Below are 25,822 nucleotides of genomic sequence, written 5' to 3' on the forward strand. Positions count from 1 at the left end.
GTGGTAGTGACACAGAAATCACATTAAACATCCCCACAATCTGAAAATGACTTTCAAATTCCCAACCGTTTTGATCAAATCCTTCCACATTGTTGGAATTGAAAAATACCATTTTTCAAGAGGTATCATCCATCCATCAATCCAGAAATGCTGCACTCTGCAGATGTGGGCATTGTTACTTGGCTACATTATATTAGACCCTGTGGTGAAGGCCATGTCACACATTGCCTAATAAACATACAAAAGAAATGAAAGTGATTTTCAATATGTTAACAATACTAATAGGTAGTGTTAACATTTAGAACTAATTTTTCCATCATCAAAAATTCTGTGCTGACAATACTTACACTAGCAAACCACCGTATTTACTCGCATATAAGATGAGGTTTTTATTCATTTTTTACTGCTTAAAAAACCTAGGTTGTCCTATATGCACGAGTGAAGGATTTTTGCATTTTTTTACCAGATGCTCATCCTCTGGTGTTTAAAAACAAAGCTTTGGAATTCAATTCCAAAATCACACAGGAGCACAATATATAAAAGTTTTAATCCACTCCCACATGAAAACAGATTATTATTGGGAAATCAGAATTCAAAGAAACTCATAAGTGAAATCAACTGTTCAGAATTTGCAAAAAAGGTTGTTGATTTTACAAGATTTTTCCTTAAAGTTCAAATTGCCAGTAATTTTTGCAGGACAATGTTTGCATTTGATATTTTATTTGTGATTAAATGAACGATCAAAATAAAGAAAATTAGAATTGTATTAATACAATTCTAATTTTCTTTATTTTGATCTTTAAAGTCACACCTCGTCCTATACGTGAGATCATCTTATATGCATGTCAATACAGTAAGTTTTTAAGTCCATCAATTAAATTTGACTTGCATAACTACAGATTCAGTTCATTTTGTGAGTATTGACAGAAATCTAATAAAAGATATATAGTAATTGCACTAACCCTTATTAGTACTACATCGGCAGCCTCCACCGCCACGTCTGTGCCGTTGGCAATGGCTATTCCGACATCCGCCTGGGCCAGAGCCGGGGAGTCATTCACTCCGTCTCCTATCATTGCCACTTTTAGACCACGTTCCTGAAGCTGTTGAATTTTCATGACCTTATGGGACGGTAGAACTTCGGCAAACACCCTACCGATTCCGACCTAAAATAAACGATACGTATTACTTGAATAACAAACATTTCGTTAATGTTACCTTAGGTTCCAAGATGGCGGTATCTGATAAAAAGTGTGATGAAAATCTGTTGAACATGACATAAAATTTGATGTGATATAGTAGCTGGATGTTTTGCTTGTAATTATGCAAATTAACTTATAGGGAGTCGTTTGCTACAGTCTCTTGTTGCATTTTTAGTGTACTATCTGTGTTGTTTCTACAATATTTTACTACAAAATTGAATATTTGGTAAATATACTGTATGTAAACAATAGGCTTTATACTTTATTTTAAAATATAGTCATAACTTTTCCTAATTATGTTGTGAAGAGTTTTGTAGACATAAATTCTGATGAAATTTGGTAAGGTCTACCTCCTGTTAATTCAACCTGTAAAAGGAATCCCATTTTTTTAAATTTTGTTTAGAACATGAAGTTGATAATGGTTTTAAAATTGCTGTAAAATTAGGTAGATAACCTATTGAATCAGTGTGCTTCCTATGTGTGAATACCTATTAATTACACTATTGAAATAATCAAAAAAAACCTGTTTTCTAAGTAGTAGCTACTGTGAAAGTATGTATTCTGATAAGTTTTGTCAATATATCTTAGTACCAAATGAATGTCAAAACACCATCTATGTCTGGAATGTACCACAACAAATTTGGATTTTGCAGCTGTTAAATCAAGGTAGGCTAGAAGTGATTGGTCAAATCAAGTACAATTAGTGATGCTTACAGCATCGCTGAACATGACATTCTTTAAAGAACACAGAGAAGAAAAAGGAAGAGACAGCAACCAATTTGAATACAAAGACAAATAAAATAATGTCTACTAGTGTAGAAGAATCGATAAGCAAGGGGATGAAAAGGCATTCAACAAGTGAATATGAATCAATAATGTTGGATCTAGAAAAAAAGGATGTGTTAATGTGAGTAATAATTTGTTTAATTTATTAGTGTGTTTATTATAGTTTGGGAGTCATCTGATCTCCGACCAAAACATCGTTTTCCACACAGTCTCGCGACCGGATGTGCCGCCATCTTGGAACCTAAGGTAACATTAACCAAACATTTAAAATAAAAATAATTTTTTTCTTCACTGTAAATGCTCTGTGATATAAATACATCAGAGGCATTTCTTATCAAATGCAATTTCATCAGCCTTTAGATCTTTACTCGTTAAGGACACAAACACAAACAAAACGAATGTTAAAGTGACCTCACCTGTCTCGCAATGGCAGCGGCAGTCTTTTTATTATCTCCGGTCAGCAAAATGACATCCAATCCCATTTTCTTTAAAGTGTACACCGCCAAGTGAGCTTCTGGTTTAACCGTGTCTGCCACTGCCATCATGCATATCAGAACTCCTACAAAAATAAACAATTATATATAGAAACCATACTTTTATTCAGCCTTTTCTATTAGTAATGTTTCAAGAAAACTAGTAAAATTTATTAGTTTCAAAATTTTTCACTTTCAAGAAATGGGAATCCGAAATGATGACAACTGTACTAATTTGGCATTTTAATTATTGAAAGAACTTTTAGCTGTCACGCATAGACAAATATCTAGCATTTTAGTAATTACTTGAGAAAAATCTTTGTTAACTGCCTTTCAATCTTGACAACATTGATGGAAAGCAAGCATTTCAATAAAGCAACTTACATATAGCTATTAAATTTAATAGAAAATGTTGACTTCAGATTCTACTTCTTCCACATTTTTTAGTTTCTGGTTGAGAAATAACATCATTGGTAAGTTGAGTTTCTATTCATAATGACACAAAGAATAGTCCTGTGAAAGTGTAGTTAGTGAACTCATTTTAGAATTTCACAATATAGTGTAGCAAACTATAAAAATCCAAAGCCATGTTCAGTATTGAAGAAAGTCTAGTTATATTGTAGTGCTGAACTGAATTCCTCCCACTAACAAAACAAGCTAGTTAAAATTCTGACTGTTAATAATGTCACTGTTAGAAGTTGTCTTGTTTTTAACATACAATTTGCTGGACTAAAACCTATGATAAAAATATATATACATTCTGCACATTGTTAAAGAATAATAGTAACACTTCTTCGCCAATGAATTTCTGTTTCTGTTCAGTAATACAGAATGCAAAAAGTTACCTTAGATCGTATTTGTAGTATTTGTTTATAACTATATAATCCATTTTCCTTCTATGCTAAAACACATAATGTATTCATGTGCACAGGACAGAATATACATTTATAAGATAAAACAAGCATTTTCATTGTAATGTGTATTCATTTAAGAATTTTAGGAAAGACCACTTAATTTTAATTTTAAAAAAATTACCATCGATGGCACACAGAACAGCAGTCTGTCCTTTCTCCTCTTGATCTGTCATGACAGCATTGATTTCTTCACTGACGTCTAAACCATTTCTGTTCATCCATTCTCTGTTACCAATCAACACTTGATACGTTCTGTTGTCATTGTTGCCATTTTCTGTGATTACAACGTGTCAAAACAACACTCGAATTTTTAATAAGTTTCAAAATTATTATTTTATCTTACTTGTTTCTCCCAAGGTTTCTAGGAGCGAATTGGCCAGATTTGCGGCGTTCTGGCGGGGACCGTCGGCACTTCCGCACTCCACCACCACGTCTCCGATGATCATTCCTCCAGAGGCATTTTTGGCTCTTGTCTTAGAGTTATTTTTTGCATTGGCCAGGCACTCAGCTTCCTCGGCAGCCTTCAGCATGTGCTCCACGTTTGATATCTTGCACCGGAGGCCGCAACCCGGCACTGCAGAAAACTCTTCGCATTTTCCAAAAGCGTCTATCCTCAGAGTCTGTTCAAATATTTAATTCCATTTGAAGTAAATAAGAATTTTAAAATTAAACAAACAATTATTATTGATCATCAATATTGCAAGCAAAAGACAAATGTATGAAGTATACTAATCAAAACCATTCAAAGGATTATTTTTAAATAAAGTGGTAATTGGCTTATCAGATCCACCAGGATAAATTATTTATAAAATTAAGGATCATTACATCTTGGGTTTATATTTATTACCAATAACTGCTAACTCCAGCATAGAGTAGAATGCTAATTAGGTGCAGAATCATTTTTGTGATGTTTTTCCAAAAGTCTGTCTTTAGGAAAAATGAAAATAGGCAAAAAAAATGTTTTGTTAAATTGAAATATAAAAATATGTTAAAGTGCCATGCATTGTTTTAGGGGTTTTTAGAACAGGTCTGAAATTCTTAAAATTTTATTAGACCAATTGTGCACACAGTAAATTTTAAATTTCGTACAATCTAAGAAAGCATTTATTAGGATTTTGCAATAGAATCAAGATGGAGACGGAAAGAAGTAGGCGATTCCTGCACTAGCTAGGAATGGAAATGATCTGAGAACAAAGCAATCAATGCCAATTGCTTTTGTTAGTCTTTAGAGCTCAATGCTGCTTTTTATTTTTGTCACGTCAAGGAATATGGACACTGTCTCTGACCCCTCACTGCAATTAATGGAAAATAGCAGAATTTAATCAGAATCAAATGTAATTCTGTAAGTCCCACAGAAGAGGTTTCACTAATGCTCTGCCTAAAATATTCCACTTGTTTCTGACATTTTAAAATTATTCATATTTTAACTGCTAAGTTCTTAGATTATAAATTTTAATCTGTTATCTCACACAAATATTAGTATCCTGTTAAAAATTTGGAACCAAAACAAAATTTTTCATTCATTCACTAATTTTTAAACATTTTTCCATTAACTGTAAATAATTGTGCTCTGTCCCAAGTAATCGCAAGCATTTTCATAGAATTTTAAATGCAATATCTACCAACATATAATTGTCATATAACACAAATCCATACTGTATATTGTGTTGAATGCAAGGCCGACATCATTCCACCTAATTTGCAGTTAACAGATATATTTTATGGATTTTATTGCTACATCAGAAAAAAATGGCTCATAGAACTGCTTTGACAAGTGGTTTAGGTGCAGGAGGCGTTTACTTTAAAGGTAAGAATGTGTGTGTTGTATAATAAATCTGCACCAAAAGTTTAGTCAAAAATTAATCTTTTTCAAAATCAATAACTGCATTAGTTAAAAAACAGAGCAAACTCTAATTTAATTCATGCATGTTATTTTTGTCACAACAAAGTTATGTTTGTGTTAAAACCTTTCGTTGCATAAACTATTAAAATACCTACATTTATATTGTTATTCTACGAACCATTTCCATATCAAATCAAATTATCTCTTTACAGAATGAAGAACTGAAGTAAAAGAACATATGGAGAAGATAAGAAATGACAAATTTTAATAACTTTTCTATATAATGTTAAAATTACCTCTTTGACAAATTTTGTAATTGCGACTGCAATGGGGTGCTCACTGTTGGCTTCCGCAGTACCCACGAGAGATAGAAGTTTGGCCAGAGAGCATACCCGTTCTTCTACGAATATGTTTATTCTCGTCATCACAGGAATTCCTCGTGTTATTGTTCCCGTCTTGTCAAATATGACACACTTCACCTGAAAATAAACGGCAGATAAATGAAGCAGAGTAAAGTTTTTCTTGGATTTGCAAGTTTATTTTTAACTTACCCGGTGGGCAGTTTCTAGAGGTTCAGCTCCCTTGATGAGGATTCCGTTCAGGGCTCCGACTCCGGTTCCAACCATGACGGCGGTGGGGGTGGCCAGTCCGAGAGAGCACGGACAGGCGATGGACAGGACGGTGAGGGCACACTGGAATGCAAACTGCAGGATGATTTCTGACTCGGGCATTCCGTCTTTCTGTAAGAAATACAAACGAGAAAATATTTTTAAAATAATATTACATATACATTATTTTTCTGTTCACTCAGGAATAAGTTAATCATTTTGGGAGACAGATTGGGATGCTCGCTGTTTGCTTCTGAAGTACCCACAAGCAATAGAAGTATGGCCAGAGAGCAGACCCGTTCTTCTACAAATATGTTTATTCTCGTCATCACAGGAGTTCCTTGCATTCTTCAGAGAATTAATAATGGCATAACCTCTATCTGTGAGAATTTTGGTACAAGTTGGTTCCTAGGTTCCAGTCCTCAATATTTTCACATAAACATTGGTCAGTGTTCATTCTATCTTGTAAATGGGGAAGGGTTATAAAAGCAATCATCTATTTTTGTTTCATTCACAGAACAATGCTAACTTTTCAATTAATAAAAAACAATCAATCTTATTGTGTGTAATATCCTCTATAAACCAAACTATGTGCTTGTGAGGTCTATTTGGTCACTCAAAAAATCCAGTTACAACTGACCGAGTTTGACTTATAAAGGCTATTACACATTAATATTGCAGTTCCCCCATAAAGAATTCAATCTTATCTTACTCCACTTTACTTGTTTTCTGCTTACTTATTGCCATAACGAATTATTACTTAAAGGAATGACTGATAAAAGTAGCAAACATGTAAGTTTTGTGAATGTCATATTCACTTCTATCATTGCAGATCTAATCAACCAATGTCTGGAAAACACAATTGGGATATGTTGGAACAAGATACAGATTTTTATCATAAGAAATAACAAATAAGCTTCTCCCCATTTATCAGAGGTTTATAGGAATGAGGTACTATACAACCAAATATGGATCACACTGCATTAAAACTTCATTAACACTAGATTTAAGAACTAATTTATTTGTTAATACAATGCATTGCTTTTTCAATAAAACTTTCTATAAATAAAATGCATTCTTTCTAATAGACAAGTTTTTCTAAACATCCTGCATTTTTTGCTCATGTCAATAGAGAGTATAAAAGTTCATAATTGAACTGCAAGAAATAGTTTTACACCAAAAGAAAAAATATTTTGTATTTAATAAATATTTTGTATTTAATAATAATTACTTCAAAATTTCTACAGAGTATTATAGGCAGAAGAAAGGTATTGCCATGGGATCGGTTATAGGACCAAAATTGGCTGATAACTATATGAATAAAATAGATGAAAGAATTTCAAGTCTAACAGGTATTAAATATTATGCAAGATATGTAGATGACATAATAATAGTTTATGATTCTCAAATAGTTTCATCCAAACACATTGAGGAATATGCAAATAGATTACATAAAAATTTAAAGTTTACAAGTGAAGATGAACAACAAAATAAAATGAATTTCTTAGATGTCACCATAAAAAGAGAAGAAACAAGTGTATCATTTAGTAAGTATGAAAAACTATGTAATAATGGTAAAACTATTAACTTTAAATCTTACTGTCCTTTAGAAAATAAAAAGAATGTCTTTAATATGGAATTGAGAAAGATACTAAATCGAACAACTCAGCAAGAAAACATAGACATCGAAGTAAAACAATTGTTTAAAAAATTTCAGTTAAATGATTATCCGAAGCATATTCTCTGTAAGTGGTACAATTTATATTTAAAACGTAGATTTAATGTTAAAAACAGCATAGAAGATATTTCTTATGTAAAGTTTCCTTATGTTACTAAAGTTTTTGAAAAATATAAACCAATATTTAAAAAATTTTCTGTATGCATAGTTGCGAGCCAAAAGAATAAGATGTCAAACATTATCAGCATAATAAACAGTGAAAATTCGCCCAGAGACCAATTTAAAATCGCCGGTGTCGTATATAGGATGTCATGTACATGTGGAAGCCCAAATTATTACATTGGAGAAACCGGAAGAAGATTGGAGTTGAGAGTAAAGGAACATGAGGCAGCCATTAGACTGAGAAGAACGGAATCAGCATGGTTTTTACATTGCAGAAAATTTAATTGTAATATAAATATAAAAAATACTAAAATTTTGTATAGAATAGAAAATAACTTAGAAAGAAAAATTGTAGAACATTTCTGTATCGCCGAACATGTAAATTTACTTAATTTGAATGCTGGAATGATTGTTGATGCATGCTGGGAACGGCTGTTGGGTATAAAACGTAACCAACGAATAACATCCTGATGTATCCACTGAGGAGGCCTAGATGGCGAAATGCATATGGATAAAATTAATAAAATAATGATTGTTCCTTGCTACTTGTTTGTCTTGTTTTGGCTCATAGAATCCTCGAAGTCGGAAATAGAAAGAGTATAATTTTTACTTGTTTTTAACTAAAAAAATTTTTAGTTATATTAACACACTAAAAATAAAAAATTTTATTTTTAGTGTGTTAATATTACCACCGATCCCATTGGTTTTAATAATTGAAAAAATATTTTATTTGCATAAATCTGAATGTCTGCTTGTCATTGCATTGCAAGAAAGAAATAATCTGTTTTGCATGCAAAATGTGCAAACCATCCATACAAAATTATGTTCATCAATAGTTAGTATTTTTTAGTAGTATCTATTCTATACTTCTTCATATTACAACAGATTTTCTAAATCAAAGTGCAGAAATGAAAAATTGATAGATAAAATATACCAGTTATCTACAGCAGCAAATCTTGTAAGAAATCTCTGCAAAAATCCAAATATTTTTTGCTAGATATTTTTAAGGATCATAGTGTCGTAAATGAGTAGAAAAATAGCAAGATATAGAGAAAATACAACTGTTTGTTATGTACTAATTGATGACAAAGCCAAATAGGATTCAAAAGTGAAGCAATGACAGGCAGTCCTTGATTCATATGTTCCCAAAGAATCACTACAAGTCCTGTATTACCTTTAAGCATTATATCCCCATGTTAACCAAGGTAATCCGTATATCTAACGTTACAAAGCTTGATTTTCATTAATAAAACTGTATGTATCATACATATACTGGTAAATTCAAAAATTAAAGACAATTTACACAGAAAGTTTAAAATAATCAATCTCCAGATTACAGTCTTGTAATAACTTACATCAATAATTAAATTCATGTTTAAAATGAAAAACAAGCTTTCCATTTTGTTCTTTTTTTCAAAACCAAAGACTTTACATAAACTGAATACTTGTTTTCAATTTAAAATATTTTAAAGGCAGAAATTTGTTAAACACTTACGTGAGTCATATGATACGATTTTATTACTCCGATGTAGTGATATCCGACGATTATCCAACCCAGTAACGTCAGCACTGAAACGAAAACGACTCCTGGAACAAAATAGCCTGCTATTTTGTCTGCAAGATGTTGTATTGGAGCCTAAACAAACACGCAATAAATACAATTAATTTAGATTTGCACAGAAAAAATATTAATTTGTTTCGTAATTTAAATTTTACTAAAATATAAGCTATTTGTATATATACATAATATGTACTGTACAGTACATAGAATGTTTGATTTTCTAAAGCCATTCTATTTTATTTGTGATTGCACTTTTTTCATCAAAAACTTTGTCTGTTACTCACTAAAATCTTGTATTTTAGATTATTTTCTTCATGTTTTAATGAATTGTACAATAATCTAAAATATATAAATGACCTTGGTTAGTGTACCTAATAGTAATAGTAAACAAAGGTTTCTGTGTTGTTTCTTCAGTAGAGTTTTGACATTTGACACGCATCAGTCATTCTAAAATCACCTCCCAAGGAGGACATTTTATGTAAATGTTGAAAATCTTAGAGCTTAAAATATTAAAGGAAAACATATACTTAAATTATTTATGTACACTAGAATATTTTAGATGTTCTCAGCAGAAGTATGGTACTATCAATAAACACTAGAAGTGTACAATTACAATGCATTTATTACACACATTAGCAAGATTGTAAAATGTGAATGTCAAATGCTGCTTACAAGATAGTGATGCTCAATGTTCAAGTTTTAGAGATGAAAACTTCAGCCACAATTTCGCTATTATGTCTGTGAACTCAGCTACAAGGTTTCTTACACTTGTACTTACTATACAGGTGAATAAATTATAGCATATAAATAAAGGACTGAAACATTACATGAATAATTTCATGTAACAAACAGAAAAATTAAAACAACATATTCCTTCTAAAGCTGTTTAGAACAGTCTTTTTGAACATTTTAGAACCACAATTCACCTAGCATCTAGCAATGGAAATATGTACAAATGGAAGAATGCTTTGGTTATTAGATGACAGCACTGAGCTGTAGCTGCCTAAACTTACTACTAACTTCTACACTTCGCTATTCGTGGCAGCACTCAATTATTGGTTTTGATACACTCAGGTTTTCTTTCAGACCCTTCAGCCTAAAAACTGCACTCCAACATCAAACACAGAGAGTACCGTAGCCTTATGTATGCCATTCAGAGGGATCCTGCTTTTCTCTACTGTCTATCTCCTCTCCCTCCTCCTTCCCCTTACCCTATTTTCTGCCAGCTAAACACTTTGTGTACAGCCAATGTCTTTCTTCTATGCATGTATGCATGCCTAATTGCAAAATTTCAAAGTGTTTCTTCAACCACAAGTTTGAAGACAAATACAACCTCCACTGTTATAGGTTAAAGGTCAAATTTTGAAAATTTAAGTGCACCTGCACCTTATAGTAAAATACAGTAACAGAAGCTGCAGGTAATAAATACTATTCAAAATTTACCCAAATGATCATTTGAACTCATCGAACAATGAGTCATTCATGGTTTAACAAGATTGTGAGTACACAATCTTTACAAGATAAATGTAATTATATTTAATGTGAATAAATATAAAAAATACCTTTGACGTTTGAGCTTCTTCTACCAGTTTGACAATCTGAGCCAGAGTGGTGTCTTTACCAATGTGGGTGGCTGAAATCAGTAGCAGTCCGTTCTGATTGATCGAGCCGCCTATGACCTGAGAGCCGGGGCGTTTCGGGACAGGAAGACTCTCGCCAGTGATGAGAGACTCGTCGGCCATGGAGGTTCCCGACACCACACGACCGTCCACGGGAATCTTTGCACCTGGCACCACCTACGTTAAATGTTATTTATTTTTTAGCTAATTTTATATTTAATAATGATCAAACAGTAGAAATTTAGACATCAAATTGAGGTCTAAACTTCTGTTTTTTCATCAATTATACCATTCAATATTTTGATAGAAAATTGAAATCTCTCTATTTTTGTTAGAATATTAAGTCAGACAGAAGGATATTGAACCAATTGGGATCAACAAACTTTCAAACTATCACATTGTCAGATTGTTATAATCACAATTATGTAACTTGATAAACTTATCAGTTATTATAATGGAAAACAAATAACTTGTATAAAATTTGAAAAAAATCATTGAAGCAGAAGACAGTTTAATATGCAAAGTTAAAGTTAAAGCTCACTTTAACTTACTACTACTGCCTAATTTAACACTTAAGTGACCAATGTGACAATTACATAAACCTAGAGTAATCACAACCTAATGGTAACGACTTATGTAAATTTTGAGTAATGTTTTAGATGTCGAACATTATGGTACACTATTAGCTAGGATAAATGTAAAAGATGTCATCATAGTTAACTGGTATTGTTTAAATTCTGTACCCAGTAAACAGAACAGATAAATTTCCTAAGAAATGTGAAGAGTGAAGAGAACAATGCATACAACTACTTAACAGGGCTACTTAAAACAAACTGGGCACATCAGCAAAGTATACCATTCCCTTACCAAAGTATGCCTGAAAAGCAAATGAGTCATAAAACAATTTGTGGTGCTTAATGACTCATCCATGCAGTGGCAGGTTATCCTACGGGCAAAAAAGGGCAATTACCTGGAGCTTCCACCAATGGGGGCCTCGAATAAATCTTTTATAAGAAAATATTTCCCAAAGACAAATGTCTGAAATCAACACTGTATGTGGGGGCTCCCTAATTCAAATCTGCCAGGGCCCCATGAAGCTATAATACACTGCTGTATTCATGCATGTTTTTGGCATTCCAGTAATGCAATCCTGGATAACTAAGATCTTACTATAACTTAATTCGTAGTGTCATAATTCCATTTTGTAATTTGGAAAACTTTTAGATTTNCACAATGAAAAATCCAAGCAAAAATTTAAAAATTATATATCAATATAAAAAATTCATAGAATTAAACAAATAAGTTCATTTAACAAGCTATAAGGGGTGGCCAGTCCGAGAGAGCACGGACAGGCGATGGACAGGACGGTGAGGGCACACTGGAATGCAAACTGCAGGATGATTTCTGACTCGGGCATTCCGTCTTTCTGTAAGAAATACAAACGAGAAAATATTTTTAAAATAATATTACATATACATTATTTTTCTGTTCACTCAGGAATAAGTTAATCATTTTGGGAGACAGATTGGGATGCTCGCTGTTTGCTTCTGAAGTACCCACAAGCAATAGAAGTATGGCCAGAGAGCAGACCCGTTCTTCTACAAATATGTTTATTCTCGTCATCACAGGAGTTCCTTGCATTCTTCAGAGAATTAATAATGGCATAACCTCTATCTGTGAGAATTTTGGTACAAGTTGGTTCCTAGGTTCCAGTCCTCAATATTTTCACATAAACATTGGTCAGTGTTCATTCTATCTTGTAAATGGGGAAGGGTTATAAAAGCAATCATCTATTTTTGTTTCATTCACAGAACAATGCTAACTTTTCAATTAATAAAAAACAATCAATCTTATTGTGTGTAATATCCTCTATAAACCAAACTATGTGCTTGTGAGGTCTATTTGGTCACTCAAAAAATCCAGTTACAACTGACCGAGTTTGACTTATAAAGGCTATTACACATTAATATTGCAGTTCCCCCATAAAGAATTCAATCTTATCTTACTCCACTTTACTTGTTTTCTGCTTACTTATTGCCATAACGAATTATTACTTAAAGGAATGACTGATAAAAGTAGCAAACATGTAAGTTTTGTGAATGTCATATTCACTTCTATCATTGCAGATCTAATCAACCAATGTCTGGAAAACACAATTGGGATATGTTGGAACAAGATACAGATTTTTATCATAAGAAATAACAAATAAGCTTCTCCCCATTTATCAGAGGTTTATAGGAATGAGGTACTATACAACCAAATATGGATCACACTGCATTAAAACTTCATTAACACTAGATTTAAGAACTAATTTATTTGTTAATACAATGCATTGCTTTTTCAATAAAACTTTCTATAAATAAAATGCATTCTTTCTAATAGACAAGTTTTTCTAAACATCCTGCATTTTTTGCTCATGTCAATAGAGAGTATAAAAGTTCATAATTGAACTGCAAGAAATAGTTTTACACCAAAAGAAAAAATATTTTGTATTTAATAAATATTTTGTATTTAATAATAATTACTTCAAAATTTCTACAGAGTATTATAGGCAGAAGAAAGGTATTGCCATGGGATCGGTTATAGGACCAAAATTGGCTGATAACTATATGAATAAAATAGATGAAAGAATTTCAAGTCTAACAGGTATTAAATATTATGCAAGATATGTAGATGACATAATAATAGTTTATGATTCTCAAATAGTTTCATCCAAACACATTGAGGAATATGCAAATAGATTACATAAAAATTTAAAGTTTACAAGTGAAGATGAACAACAAAATAAAATGAATTTCTTAGATGTCACCATAAAAAGAGAAGAAACAAGTGTATCATTTAGTAAGTATGAAAAACTATGTAATAATGGTAAAACTATTAACTTTAAATCTTACTGTCCTTTAGAAAATAAAAAGAATGTCTTTAATATGGAATTGAGAAAGATACTAAATCGAACAACTCAGCAAGAAAACATAGACATCGAAGTAAAACAATTGTTTAAAAAATTTCAGTTAAATGATTATCCGAAGCATATTCTCTGTAAGTGGTACAATTTATATTTAAAACGTAGATTTAATGTTAAAAACAGCATAGAAGATATTTCTTATGTAAAGTTTCCTTATGTTACTAAAGTTTTTGAAAAATATAAACCAATATTTAAAAAATTTTCTGTATGCATAGTTGCGAGCCAAAAGAATAAGATGTCAAACATTATCAGCATAATAAACAGTGAAAATTCGCCCAGAGACCAATTTAAAATCGCCGGTGTCGTATATAGGATGTCATGTACATGTGGAAGCCCAAATTATTACATTGGAGAAACCGGAAGAAGATTGGAGTTGAGAGTAAAGGAACATGAGGCAGCCATTAGACTGAGAAGAACGGAATCAGCATGGTTTTTACATTGCAGAAAATTTAATTGTAATATAAATATAAAAAATACTAAAATTTTGTATAGAATAGAAAATAACTTAGAAAGAAAAATTGTAGAACATTTCTGTATCGCCGAACATGTAAATTTACTTAATTTGAATGCTGGAACGATTGTTGATGCATGCTGGGAACGGCTGTTGAGTATAAAACGTAACCAACGAATAACATCCTGATGTATCCACTGAGGAGGCCTAGATGGCGAAATGCATATGAATAAAATTAATAAAATAATGATTGTTCCTTGCTACTTGTTTGGGCTCATAGAATCCTCGAAGTCGGAAATAGAAAGAGTATAATTTTTACTTGTTTTTAACTAAAAAAATTTTTAGTTATATTAACACACTAAAAATAAAAAATTTTATTTTTAGTGTGTTAATATTACCACCGATCCCATTGGTTTTAATAATTGAAAAAATATTTTATTTGCATAAATCTGAATGTCTGCTTGTCATTGCATTGCAAGAAAGAAATAATCTGTTTTGCATGCAAAATGTGCAAACCATCCATACAAAATTATGTTCATCAATAGTTAGTATTTTTTAGTAGTATCTATTCTATACTTCTTCATATTACAACAGATTTTCTAAATCAAAGTGCAGAAATGAAAAATTGATAGATAAAATATACCAGTTATCTACAGCAGCAAATCTTGTAAGAAATCTCTGCAAAAATCCAAATATTTTTTGCTAGATATTTTTAAGGATCATAGTGTCGTAAATGAGTAGAAAAATAGCAAGATATAGAGAAAATACAACTGTTTGTTATGTACTAATTGATGACAAAGCCAAATAGGATTCAAAAGTGAAGCAATGACAGCCAGTCCTTGATTCATATGTTCCCAAAGAATCACTACAAGTCCTGTATTACCTTTAAGCATTATATCCCCATGTTAACCAAGGTAATCCGTATATCTAACGTTACAAAGCTTGATTTTCATTAATAAAACTGTATGTATCATACATATACTGGTAAATTCAAAAATTAAAGACAATTTACACAGAAAGTTTAAAATAATCAATCTCCAGATTACAGTCTTGTAATAACTTACATCAATAATTAAATTCATGTTTAAAATGAAAAACAAGCTTTCCATTTTGTTCTTTTTTTCAAAACCAAAGACTTTACATAAACTGAATACTTGTTTTCAATTTAAAATATTTTAAAGGCAGAAATTTGTTAAACACTTACGTGAGTCATATGATACGATTTTATTACTCCGATGTAGTGATATCCGACGATTATCCAACCCAGTAACGTCAGCACTGAAACGAAAACGACTCCTGGAACAAAATAGCCTGCTATTTTGTCTGCAAGATGTTGTATTGGAGCCTAAACAAACACGCAATAAATACAATTAATTTAGATTTGCACAGAAAAAATATTAATTTGTTTCGTAATTTAAATTTTACTAAAATATAAGCTATTTGTATATATACATAATATGTACTGTACAGTACATAGAATGTTTGATTTTCTAAAGCCATTCTATTTTATTTGTGATTGCACTTTTTTCATCAAAAACTTTGTCTGTTACTCACTAAAATCTTGTATTTTAGATTATTTTCTTCATGTTTTAATGAATTGTACAATAATCTAAAATATATAAATGACCTTGGTTAGTGTACCTAATAGTAATAGTAAACAAAGGTTTCTGTGTTGTTTCTTCAGTAGAGTTTTGACATTTGACACGCATCAGTCATTCTAAAATCACCTCCCAAGGAGGACATTTTATGTAAATGTTGAAAATCTTAGAGCTTAAAATATTAAAGGAAAACATATACTTAAATTATTTATGTACACTAGAATATTTTAGATGTTCTCAGCAGAAGTATGGTACTATCAATAAACACTAGAAGTGTACAATTACAATGCATTTATTACACACATTAGCAAGATTGTAAAATGTGAATGTCAAATGCTGCTTACAAGATAGTGATGCTCAATGTTCAAGTTTTAGAGATGAAAACTTCAGCCACAATTTCGCTATTATGTCTGTGAACTCAGCTACAAGGTTTCTTACACTTGTACTTACTATACAGGTGAATAAATTATAGCATATAAATAAAGGACTGAAACATTACATGAATAATTTCATGTAACAAACAGAAAAATTAAAACAACATATTCCTTCTAAAGCTGTTTAGAACAGTCTTTTTGAACATTTTAGAACCACAATTCACCTAGCATCTAGCAATGGAAATATGTACAAATGGAAGAATGCTTTGGTTATTAGATGACAGCACTGAGCTGTAGCTGCCTAAACTTACTACTAACTTCTACACTTCGCTATTCGTGGCAGCACTCAATTATTGGTTTTGATACACTCAGGTTTTCTTTCAGACCCTTCAGCCTAAAAACTGCACTCCAACATCAAACACAGAGAGTACCGTAGCCTTATGTATGCCATTCAGAGGGATCCTGCTTTTCTCTACTGTCTATCTCCTCTCCCTCCTCCTTCCCCTTACCCTATTTTCTGCCAGCTAAACACTTTGTGTACAGCCAATGTCTTTCTTCTATGCATGTATGCATGCCTAATTGCAAAATTTCAAAGTGTTTCTTCAACCACAAGTTTGAAGACAAATACAACCTCCACTGTTATAGGTTAAAGGTCAAATTTTGAAAATTTAAGTGCACCTGCACCTTATAGTAAAATACAGTAACAGAAGCTGCAGGTAATAAATACTATTCAAAATTTACCCAAATGATCATTTGAACTCATCGAACAATGAGTCATTCATGGTTTAACAAGATTGTGAGTACACAATCTTTACAAGATAAATGTAATTATATTTAATGTGAATAAATATAAAAAATACCTTTGACGTTTGAGCTTCTTCTACCAGTTTGACAATCTGAGCCAGAGTGGTGTCTTTACCAATGTGGGTGGCTGAAATCAGTAGCAGTCCGTTCTGATTGATCGAGCCGCCTATGACCTGAGAGCCGGGGCGTTTCGGGACAGGAAGACTCTCGCCAGTGATGAGAGACTCGTCGGCCATGGAGGTTCCCGACACCACACGACCGTCCACGGGAATCTTTGCACCTGGCACCACCTACGTTAAATGTTATTTATTTTTTAGCTAATTTTATATTTAATAATGATCAAACAGTAGAAATTTAGACATCAAATTGAGGTCTAAACTTCTGTTTTTTCATCAATTATACCATTCAATATTTTGATAGAAAATTGAAATCTCTCTATTTTTGTTAGAATATTAAGTCAGACAGAAGGATATTGAACCAATTGGGATCAACAAACTTTCAAACTATCACATTGTCAGATTGTTATAATCACAATTATGTAACTTGATAAACTTATCAGTTATTATAATGGAAAACAAATAACTTGTATAAAATTTGAAAAAAATCATTGAAGCAGAAGACAGTTTAATATGCAAAGTTAAAGTTAAAGCTCACTTTAACTTACTACTACTGCCTAATTTAACACTTAAGTGACCAATGTGACAATTACATAAACCTAGAGTAATCACAACCTAATGGTAACGACTTATGTAAATTTTGAGTAATGTTTTAGATGTCGAACATTATGGTACACTATTAGCTAGGATAAATGTAAAAGATGTCATCATAGTTAACTGGTATTGTTTAAATTCTGTACCCAGTAAACAGAACAGATAAATTTCCTAAGAAATGTGAAGAGTGAAGAGAACAATGCATACAACTACTTAACAGGGCTACTTAAAACAAACTGGGCACATCAGCAAAGTATACCATTCCCTTACCAAAGTATGCCTGAAAAGCAAATGAGTCATAAAACAATTTGTGGTGCTTAATGACTCATCCATGCAGTGGCAGGTTATCCTACGGGCAAAAAAGGGCAATTACCTGGAGCTTCCACCAATGGGGGCCTCGAATAAATCTTTTATAAGAAAATATTTCCCAAAGACAAATGTCTGAAATCAACACTGTATGTGGGGGCTCCCTAATTCAAATCTGCCAGGGCCCCATGAAGCTATAATACACTGCTGTATTCATGCATGTTTTTGGCATTCCAGTAATGCAATCCTGGATAACTAAGATCTTACTATAACTTAATTCGTAGTGTCATAATTCCATTTTGTAATTTGGAAAACTTTTAGATTTTATTACATTTAGAACAAAATTAAAGTACTTTGAAATTTATTACTTTATATTTTTATAATAAACAACAAATAAAAATCTCTAGATAACTCAAGCAATTCTACAAAAATTACTACAAAAACTAATAACTAATACATATTAAAAACTATATAGAAACAGAATATTTGAGAGAAAAAATATAGCACTTATTATGGCAAAAAGTTCAATATAAAAAAGTAAGTATTGAATATATAACTTTGAACAGTTCTACATTTAGACAAAATTTCTGAAGAAATGAATATATATTAAAGGCTCTAAATGTGGACTGAATAAAAAGAAATTTTTAAAATCTTTTATTTCTAACATACTTCATTTCATATATGTAAAAGTTATGCACATAATACATTGTACAAATCAGAAAAAATTAAAATACTTTGTAACTTTACCTTTAAAATATCTCCTCTCTGTATTAATTCTACATCTATCTGCGTTTCGTGGACTACCTGTTCGACATCGTTTAATTTGACAAGCGTTGCCTCGGTCGCCTGGAGTGACATTAGTTTTGCCAATGCCTCTGAAGTTTTTCCCTGCAATTTGTAAATATTAAGATTGAATGGAAAAACATTTTTTTAAAACAATTACTATTTTGAAGATAATAAGTTCACACACAAACCAGTTCAGATCTTTTTGATATCTCATATATGCAATAATTGATAATTTTTGGATGCTGTATTCTTTAAACAAATAGAAAATTGTTGAAAATACTTTGTAATACTTAAACAATATTGAAAATGTTGTTTAAGGAATACATGATGTTCATTTTTTTTGGGCTGCAATTTGAAAAAATTCTAGACCTATAAATCCCCACTATCATCTATCTGTCTTTCCTTAATCTTGAGAACGGCGTTAGGTAAATGAAATTCAAGACCAGATACGAAAAGCTTAGGGACAGGAGGCCTCAGATTAACTGAAATAACGTGACTTCCAATATAAATTGAAAGTCGCATTATTTCAATTCAAAAATTCCCCCATAAGGAGTTACACAGATGACCTGGCACAACTCTACTGCTAACAGTAAAGTATGATATACAGGACGACATTACAGTACTAATTTGAGGTGGAGAGCATATATTTTAAATTAAATAAATTAAAAATATGATTGATTAAAAATTGCAGCCCGGCATTGTGATGATGTCGTAATAAATAACTGCTTGTTCTATTTATAATTTTCTTGAAAATACATCTTGTCATTAAAACAGGATAATATTTAAATTGTTTTATGTGAATATATATTATATGCATGAGGTGGCGTCAAAAATAAATTGAACTTTTAGCATACATTTTGTAAATACACAAACTTTAACATAGAAATGATTACATAATTATACTCATTTTTATATGAAAGATTATAATTAAAAATAAATATAAAAGCTACCTTTGCAATGTGTTCCAACCACCTGCCAAGAGAAATGAATACCAAGAGCATGGGTGGGGTTTCAAAAAATGTTTTAGGGCTGTAACTCGAATTAGTAACCATAAAATATATTAACACGCTAATACTGTAGAAGTAAGCAATATTTGTTGCCAACATGATAAGAACGTCCATATTTGCCATTCTGTGCCTCAGCGCACGGTACGCCTGAATGTAAAAATATCTTCCACCAATAAACTAAAGAAATAAAAGCAAGAGTTATGCTATTAATTTAAAACGATATAATGCTTGAACACTTAACGTCAGAAATATTTACCTGCACGGGTGTAGCAAGAAGAAACAGAAAAAGATTTTCAGCAGACAGACCGGGTACTACACAGCACATGTCCATTTTTCCTCTGGTCATTCTCAATCCCATGAAATACATCATAACTGCCATGGCAGGTATACAGAATACCAAAGAAAAGAAGAAAGAATTTCTCCATCTGTAAAAAATTATAAAAAATAATTCTCAACTCTGTGCAGAATCAAAAGAATTTTAATTAATAATAAGATCAAAATGTTAATCAAATCAAAATGTTAATTTTAATAATAAGAGATGTCCAATGGCTTAATACAAACAACACAGCATTTTCAAAAGTACTAAAATTATGTTTATGAAACATGGATATTACACAAATTATAGTCTCTATCTATTATGTCTCAGTGTTTGTGGCTGCTGTGACTCCACTGTAGGAACTTTGTCACAGCATTTTCCAGGCATCGTCCATAACTGCTTTTCACCCAAACTCTTTTGAAATCAGAAACAATTTTGGGTGAATTAGGTCATGCTCAATATCTGGCTTTGTAGAGACCCCAAAATTTTAATTATCATAACATGTATTTTTATCTTTTATTTTACAAGTTGTTTTTAAATAGCATCAAAAGGTTGAAGATCAAAATTTATTTAGATTTATTTGTTTACAAGTTTGTTTCTTATGGATATTTCCATCCTTAAGTTTGATTAGTTTTCTTTAACTGTAAGTAACGTGAAAATAATCATAAAACTGGTCCAAGTTAATGAATCTTGCACAATGAAAAATCCAAGCAAAAATTTAAAAATTATATATCAATATAAAAAATTCATAGAATTAAACAAATAAGTTCATTTAACAAGCTATAAGGATATAACAATTCAGATTTACAAATAAAATTTTATTGAGAGAAAACCTAGTTAACATTTTACATATTTCTTAAAAAAAGAAAAGTGAAATGTTTTTAAATAATTAAAATTTTAAGTTATGGTTAATTCAACAGATAAAAACTATTAAAAGGATTTTGAACTTAAAGTTTCTGTAATATCTGATTAAAATCTAATAATGTAATTGTATAAAGCAACTGTTCGAACCAATGTACAATTAAATATTTTTTAATTTGTAAAAAGTTAATTTACACATTAAAAAAGCAAAGAAAATTTGATAAATTTGGACATTTTTATTGTTTGACTATAAAATGTTTAACTTAAAACTAGAATAAATGAAGAGAAATTATATTGATAATATTTAAAACTCTGAATTTTCTGAAGAGTATAAAATGATTATTTCATTTTTTTAACATTACACTTTTGTACAATCGCAAAAAAAGAACAAAATAATCATTTCATACATTGACTATAAATTTATCTTTTGTGAAGAAGTCATTTATAATTATATAAACATAAAATGTGAATAAAACATAATCAATTTTTAAATTTTTAATTACCAGACTCACTTTTTAACTTCCTCTTTTTGTGACAAATAGCTTGCGTCTCGAGTACAATCCGTCATTGGCGAAGCATCAAATCCCAGTCCCTAAACAAAATTTTTTAACATACTTTCTTTAAGAGTAAATTTTTTATTTATGTATGCTACTAATGTTAACATTACTGATATTATTGTTATTTTAATACATCTGTATTCATAGAATATTATGATAACAAGTATCAGTTATATTGCACTATTATTAATATTAATGACACTAAAATAATTTTAAATTTGTCATCAAATTTAATTTAAAAAATGTATTATGCTTATAAGATGCATAGTAGTCTTTATTCCTCCAAGTAAGAGATGCACTCCTGAATGCAGTTAGCTACAACTATGAACACACTGTATAGTTATAGAGAAGTAACTACATGCTACAAGACATTTTTGCTTGCAGTGTCTCCAGTGATGAAATTCAGTAATTAGTGCTCCTAACTCAAAAATGATGCATCATACAGAAAGAAGGTAATAGAACATAATTGATTTAGTACAAAAGGACATCTTGCATATGTAAATAGTGTGAAATGCTAATGTGCATGATGGATGTAGACAGTAAAATGTGTATTTCTCATGTGTTTATTCATAATGTGTGTATTTCTCATTTTCCTATACCTTCATGTATGACTGTGTGTCGTATGTTGTGCATCACTCACACATATCAGTGTGTAAGGACTTTAAAACTTTCAATTTGTATTTGCAATTTTATCATCATATTTACATTTTTCTTTTGTAGTGTGTCCTTTTATTAATATATAAGTAATTATATACACTTTTATTAATTTTTTAAATCATCTGTCTTTGTTAATTTTTAATATGAGATAGTTACTTTCCTGTTATGTTAATGATAACAGGTTAAATTTGTCTATTCGAATGTTTTAAATAGTAGTATTTTCAAATTTTGAATGAATTGCATCTAGTTTTTGATAATTATTGAAAAACTACTATTGATAATAATTAAAAAACTAATAAACCAGTATTTTAATAAGTTTAATTATATTTTGAAAGTTTATAAAATTTTCTGTGAAATATAAATAGAAAATTTAAAAATTATTAAAATACTGTAGTATAAATTATCTGTATCTTCTAAAGAAATTGAAAAATTTATTTACTCTAATGGCTTCAATGATATCTCTTGGACCAGTAACTTCGGGGTCAAATTTAAAATGACCCCTGTTTGTAGAAAGTGCAACGACTGCCGACACCACACCCTGTAGCTTCAAAATATTAGATTCAATACTGTGGACGCACGAAGCACAAGTCATACCCCTAATCTAAAAAAATGTATAGAAATGCACTTTGAATTTATTGATTTGATAACAATGCAATTTAATGAATGTTTGTCAATGAAATCATCTTTAAAATTTTATTAAAAATTTACATAAAAAAATATAAATTTACTCACTAATAATTCCACTTCTCCATATTGCGAGGAAACGTCATCCAAAACGGTCGAAGGATAGCCTAAGTCACTGACAATATTTGCAAGCTGAGAGGGCATTACGTATGCAGGATCGAATTTTACTTCTGCCTTCTGCGCCATAAGTGCCACCAACACGCAATGGACTCCTGCAGAAATATTAAATAGCTTCGTCAATTTTATTTTAATTTCATTAAAAGAATAAATAAAATTTTAGAAGCAATCTTTAAAATATAAACATTACATACTTCATTATCAAATTCTGGAAGGATTATATTGATAGCTGTTAATTTTTTTAAACTAAAATATAATAAAGTTTCCTAATTACATACAGGATGGCCCATAAATTAACCAAGACAAACTTATTATTATTATTATTTTAAGAATACTTAAAACAGATTTAGAACAGCTAGATTTTGTTATCCATAGTCATTACCAGCAAATCATTTAAAAATATATTTAGGACCATTGTATATAAATTATGTTCCATTATATTAAGCTATTATATCACAATTATTTTAAATTAATTACTAAATAATTTGCCAGTAGAGGGAGGCATTAGGTGACATCTCTTGTTAGATTTAATAATTATAATTAAATTAAATAATTTAGAAAATTCTGGAGGAGAAAACATCGACCCAGAGTAAGGCTCGAACTCACAACTGCCACTTACTGTACGGATGCATTGTTAGTTATGTCACCCGAGCCTCCATTCCAATCTCCTCTTCCACATATCTTTTTAAACCTTAGATAACCATCATCGGTTATATTAATCTAAAATAGTCGTGATATAATACCCCAATAATATAATCCAGTAGTTGTTGGTTTATTTACATTTAGCATTTTCAAAAGATACAATGTAATTATTTAAAAATTAAAAATTTCTTCATTAAATTTAATTATAATTATATTTATCAATAAATTGTATAAAATGATTTTATTTGAAAAAACTCATAGCACATTTATACACAAAATATATATAGTAATTGTGTGTCTGGCTCAATTCTAACGAAGTAAATGGAAATAATTTCAGCTCTTATTATACTTTTTATAATTATTTAAACTAAAATGTGAATTAATTGGTAAATATTAAAAGTAATAAAAAATATAAAATGTAAGAATTAAACAAATAATCAGAGCAATTTCAACGGAATAAATGGATAATTATTAATAACCCAATCTGTTATTTATTTAGGTATTTTATTTTCAATTCCTAATTCAATGTAAAATTGTATATTCAAACAAAATTTTCAGTCACATATAATAAAAATTTATGTAAATGTCAAAAACATTTGTAATATATACTTATCTAATTAAAATATTTACTTTTTAAGATGTTTGTCTGTTTAATTAAAACTATATATATAATAATCATTGATTATTGTTTATCTTAATTACTGAAATATTTACATTTCAACAAACCTTCAACTTTCATTAAGTGTCTTTCGATAGCGGCGACGCACGAAGCGCACGTCATACCCGTCACTCTGAGGTAACACTTTTCAAGATCATCGCTTCCGCTAATTGCAGGTATATTTATAGATTTTGATTTATGAGAATCTCCTGAAAAATAATAATCAATCATCAATTGTGTAAATCATTAAAAATCTTTATTAAACAAAATAACAAAAATAATATTTATAATTCAAACTGAAAGAAGAAACTATCGAAATTATTTTTACACAAATTACATATGTTAGATAAAGACTATGATTAGCTGAATAGTTATCCACTATAAACTGTAGTCTTTAAGATAAATCTGAACTATACTGCTTTAAAACAGTGATTTCCAAAGAAGGTGTTACCACATTCTTGAAGGTGGTAGAAGACTTGAGAAATACTGGAAGGTAAGGGCAGTATAGTTGTTGAAAGACAAGCACAAATATTCATTTCAAAACAAACAAAAAATATAAGAAATAAATGAAACAATTGCAATATAAGAAATAAACTCAATAGTTAGTCGTTAATAATAGCACTTAATTAACCTGATTAATTACAGCAACTGTTTGATTTATTATTAATACATCATGCTTACTGATGTTTATATATGTAAATATAAGAAATAGCACTGAAAGGGGATAGTCCAAAATTTGGAAAACAGTGCTTTAAGATGAATAATTTGTGTAAGAAATGACTGATTAATTTTACTAATACAATGACTTATTAATAAAAATATACTGTATATGCAAAATTACTCTCATTTCTACACATATTCTGTTGAAACAGTTACACCAAATGTTTGGTGTAACTGTTACACCAAATGTTTGGTGTAACTTACGCCAATAGCAATTCTTCGGCATAATCATTCAACTGTTATCATGCTGAAAAATGTTTACACAAAAATATAAAGCTATCTTACAAAAACTTATTAAATATTTCTTCTTATTAATTAATTGTATTAAATTTTGAATTTAGATCCAAATATTTTAAGCAATTATGGTTTCAATCTTGACAATACTTAATTAAAATATATCTTATCCTATCATAAAGCTACTTCAAATTTTCAATATAAAAGTAACAAGGCTTTATACATGGTAGAGTCAAAAATATACCAAACTTTTAATATAACTATTATTATTGGGTTGTTTGGAAAGTTCATAGCGATTTTTGATAGCCAACATTTGAGACACTGATCGACGTGAAAATGATTAGAAATATACAAACCAATGAATATTACAATAAATGACCTTGAGATGTGTTACAAAAAAACCGTTAAGATTATTCAAATATTGTTTAATTTGTCTCATTGCAAAAGTGGATGCAAACAATGTGTCTTATCGAAACTTGTTTCTTTTTTTTTTTATCATAAAGGAAAAAATGCTGTACAAACAGCAAAA

General features: G+C 30.4%; 3 protein-coding genes and 1 long non-coding RNA gene across 8 annotated transcripts in view; 3 read left to right on the forward strand and 1 right to left on the reverse strand.

Moving 5' to 3' along the window:
- Window positions 1-5,521, forward strand: part of LOC111620880 — a 38,868-nt gene extending 33,347 nt beyond the window's left edge. Inside the window, exon 3 of the long non-coding RNA XR_002755973.1 lies at window positions 5,431-5,521. This is a non-coding gene — a long non-coding RNA (uncharacterized LOC111620880). The remainder of the gene's footprint in view (window positions 1-5,430) is intronic.
- The window catches only part of LOC111620871 (copper-transporting ATPase 2-like), an 86,545-nt gene that overhangs the window by 4,415 nt on the left and 56,308 nt on the right, over window positions 1-25,822 (reverse strand). Inside the window, exons 5-19 of the mRNA XM_023362877.1 lie at window positions 24,408-24,548; window positions 22,971-23,134; window positions 22,678-22,839; window positions 21,537-21,616; window positions 20,104-20,272; window positions 19,791-20,024; window positions 18,802-18,942; window positions 17,095-17,328; window positions 15,467-15,607; window positions 5,770-5,958; window positions 5,515-5,697; window positions 3,719-3,995; window positions 3,497-3,649; window positions 2,405-2,547; window positions 963-1,166 (exon numbers count right to left, since the gene is read on the reverse strand). Coding sequence (XP_023218645.1) covers window positions 963-1,166; window positions 2,405-2,547; window positions 3,497-3,649; window positions 3,719-3,995; window positions 5,515-5,697; window positions 5,770-5,958; window positions 15,467-15,607; window positions 17,095-17,328; window positions 18,802-18,942; window positions 19,791-20,024; window positions 20,104-20,272; window positions 21,537-21,616; window positions 22,678-22,839; window positions 22,971-23,134; window positions 24,408-24,548 — 2,615 coding nt within the window. The remainder of the gene's footprint in view (window positions 1-962; window positions 1,167-2,404; window positions 2,548-3,496; window positions 3,650-3,718; window positions 3,996-5,514; window positions 5,698-5,769; window positions 5,959-15,466; window positions 15,608-17,094; window positions 17,329-18,801; window positions 18,943-19,790; window positions 20,025-20,103; window positions 20,273-21,536; window positions 21,617-22,677; window positions 22,840-22,970; window positions 23,135-24,407; window positions 24,549-25,822) is intronic.
- LOC111620839 lies at window positions 6,519-8,246 on the forward strand. Of its 3 annotated transcripts, none has more exons than XM_023362857.1 (3): window positions 6,519-7,373; window positions 7,437-7,571; window positions 7,713-8,246. In XM_023362857.1, exons 1-3 carry the CDS (start codon window positions 7,103-7,105, stop codon window positions 8,135-8,137), a joined length of 831 nt encoding a protein of 276 aa, XP_023218625.1. In that variant the 5' UTR covers window positions 6,519-7,102; the 3' UTR covers window positions 8,138-8,246. The 3 variants fall into 3 exon arrangements, with proteins under 3 accessions (XP_023218625.1, XP_023218608.1, XP_023218616.1); XM_023362848.1 differs by having other exon boundaries at window positions 7,091-7,178; window positions 7,239-7,571; XM_023362840.1 differs by having other exon boundaries at window positions 6,519-7,571.
- LOC111620818 lies at window positions 12,833-14,492 on the forward strand. 3 transcript variants are annotated; one of them, XM_023362830.1, is made up of 3 exons: window positions 12,833-13,687; window positions 13,751-13,885; window positions 14,027-14,492. In XM_023362830.1, the coding sequence occupies exons 1-3, from the start codon at window positions 13,417-13,419 to the stop codon at window positions 14,449-14,451; spliced, it is 831 nt and encodes a 276-aa protein (XP_023218598.1). In that variant the 5' UTR covers window positions 12,833-13,416; the 3' UTR covers window positions 14,452-14,492. The 3 variants fall into 3 exon arrangements, with proteins under 3 accessions (XP_023218598.1, XP_023218582.1, XP_023218589.1); XM_023362821.1 differs by having other exon boundaries at window positions 13,405-13,492; window positions 13,553-13,885; XM_023362814.1 differs by having other exon boundaries at window positions 12,833-13,885.

This window comes from Centruroides sculpturatus, unplaced genomic scaffold (assembly GCF_000671375.1).
Source record: "Centruroides sculpturatus isolate CEXI.00-Female unplaced genomic scaffold, Cexi_2.0 scaffold74, whole genome shotgun sequence".
NCBI classification, from domain to species: Eukaryota; Metazoa; Arthropoda; class Arachnida; order Scorpiones; family Buthidae; genus Centruroides; species Centruroides sculpturatus.

Coding starts and splice junctions, on each gene's coding strand:
- LOC111620839 (XM_023362840.1), top strand. CDS start 7,103: ATGGGATCGGTTATAGGACCAAAATTGGCTGATAACTATATGAATAAA. Junction 7,572..7,712: donor TTATCCGAAGCATATTCTCT/GTAAGTGGTACA, acceptor CTGTATGCATAG/TTGCGAGCCAAAAGAATAAG.
- LOC111620818 (XM_023362814.1), top strand. CDS start 13,417: ATGGGATCGGTTATAGGACCAAAATTGGCTGATAACTATATGAATAAA. Junction 13,886..14,026: donor TTATCCGAAGCATATTCTCT/GTAAGTGGTACA, acceptor CTGTATGCATAG/TTGCGAGCCAAAAGAATAAG.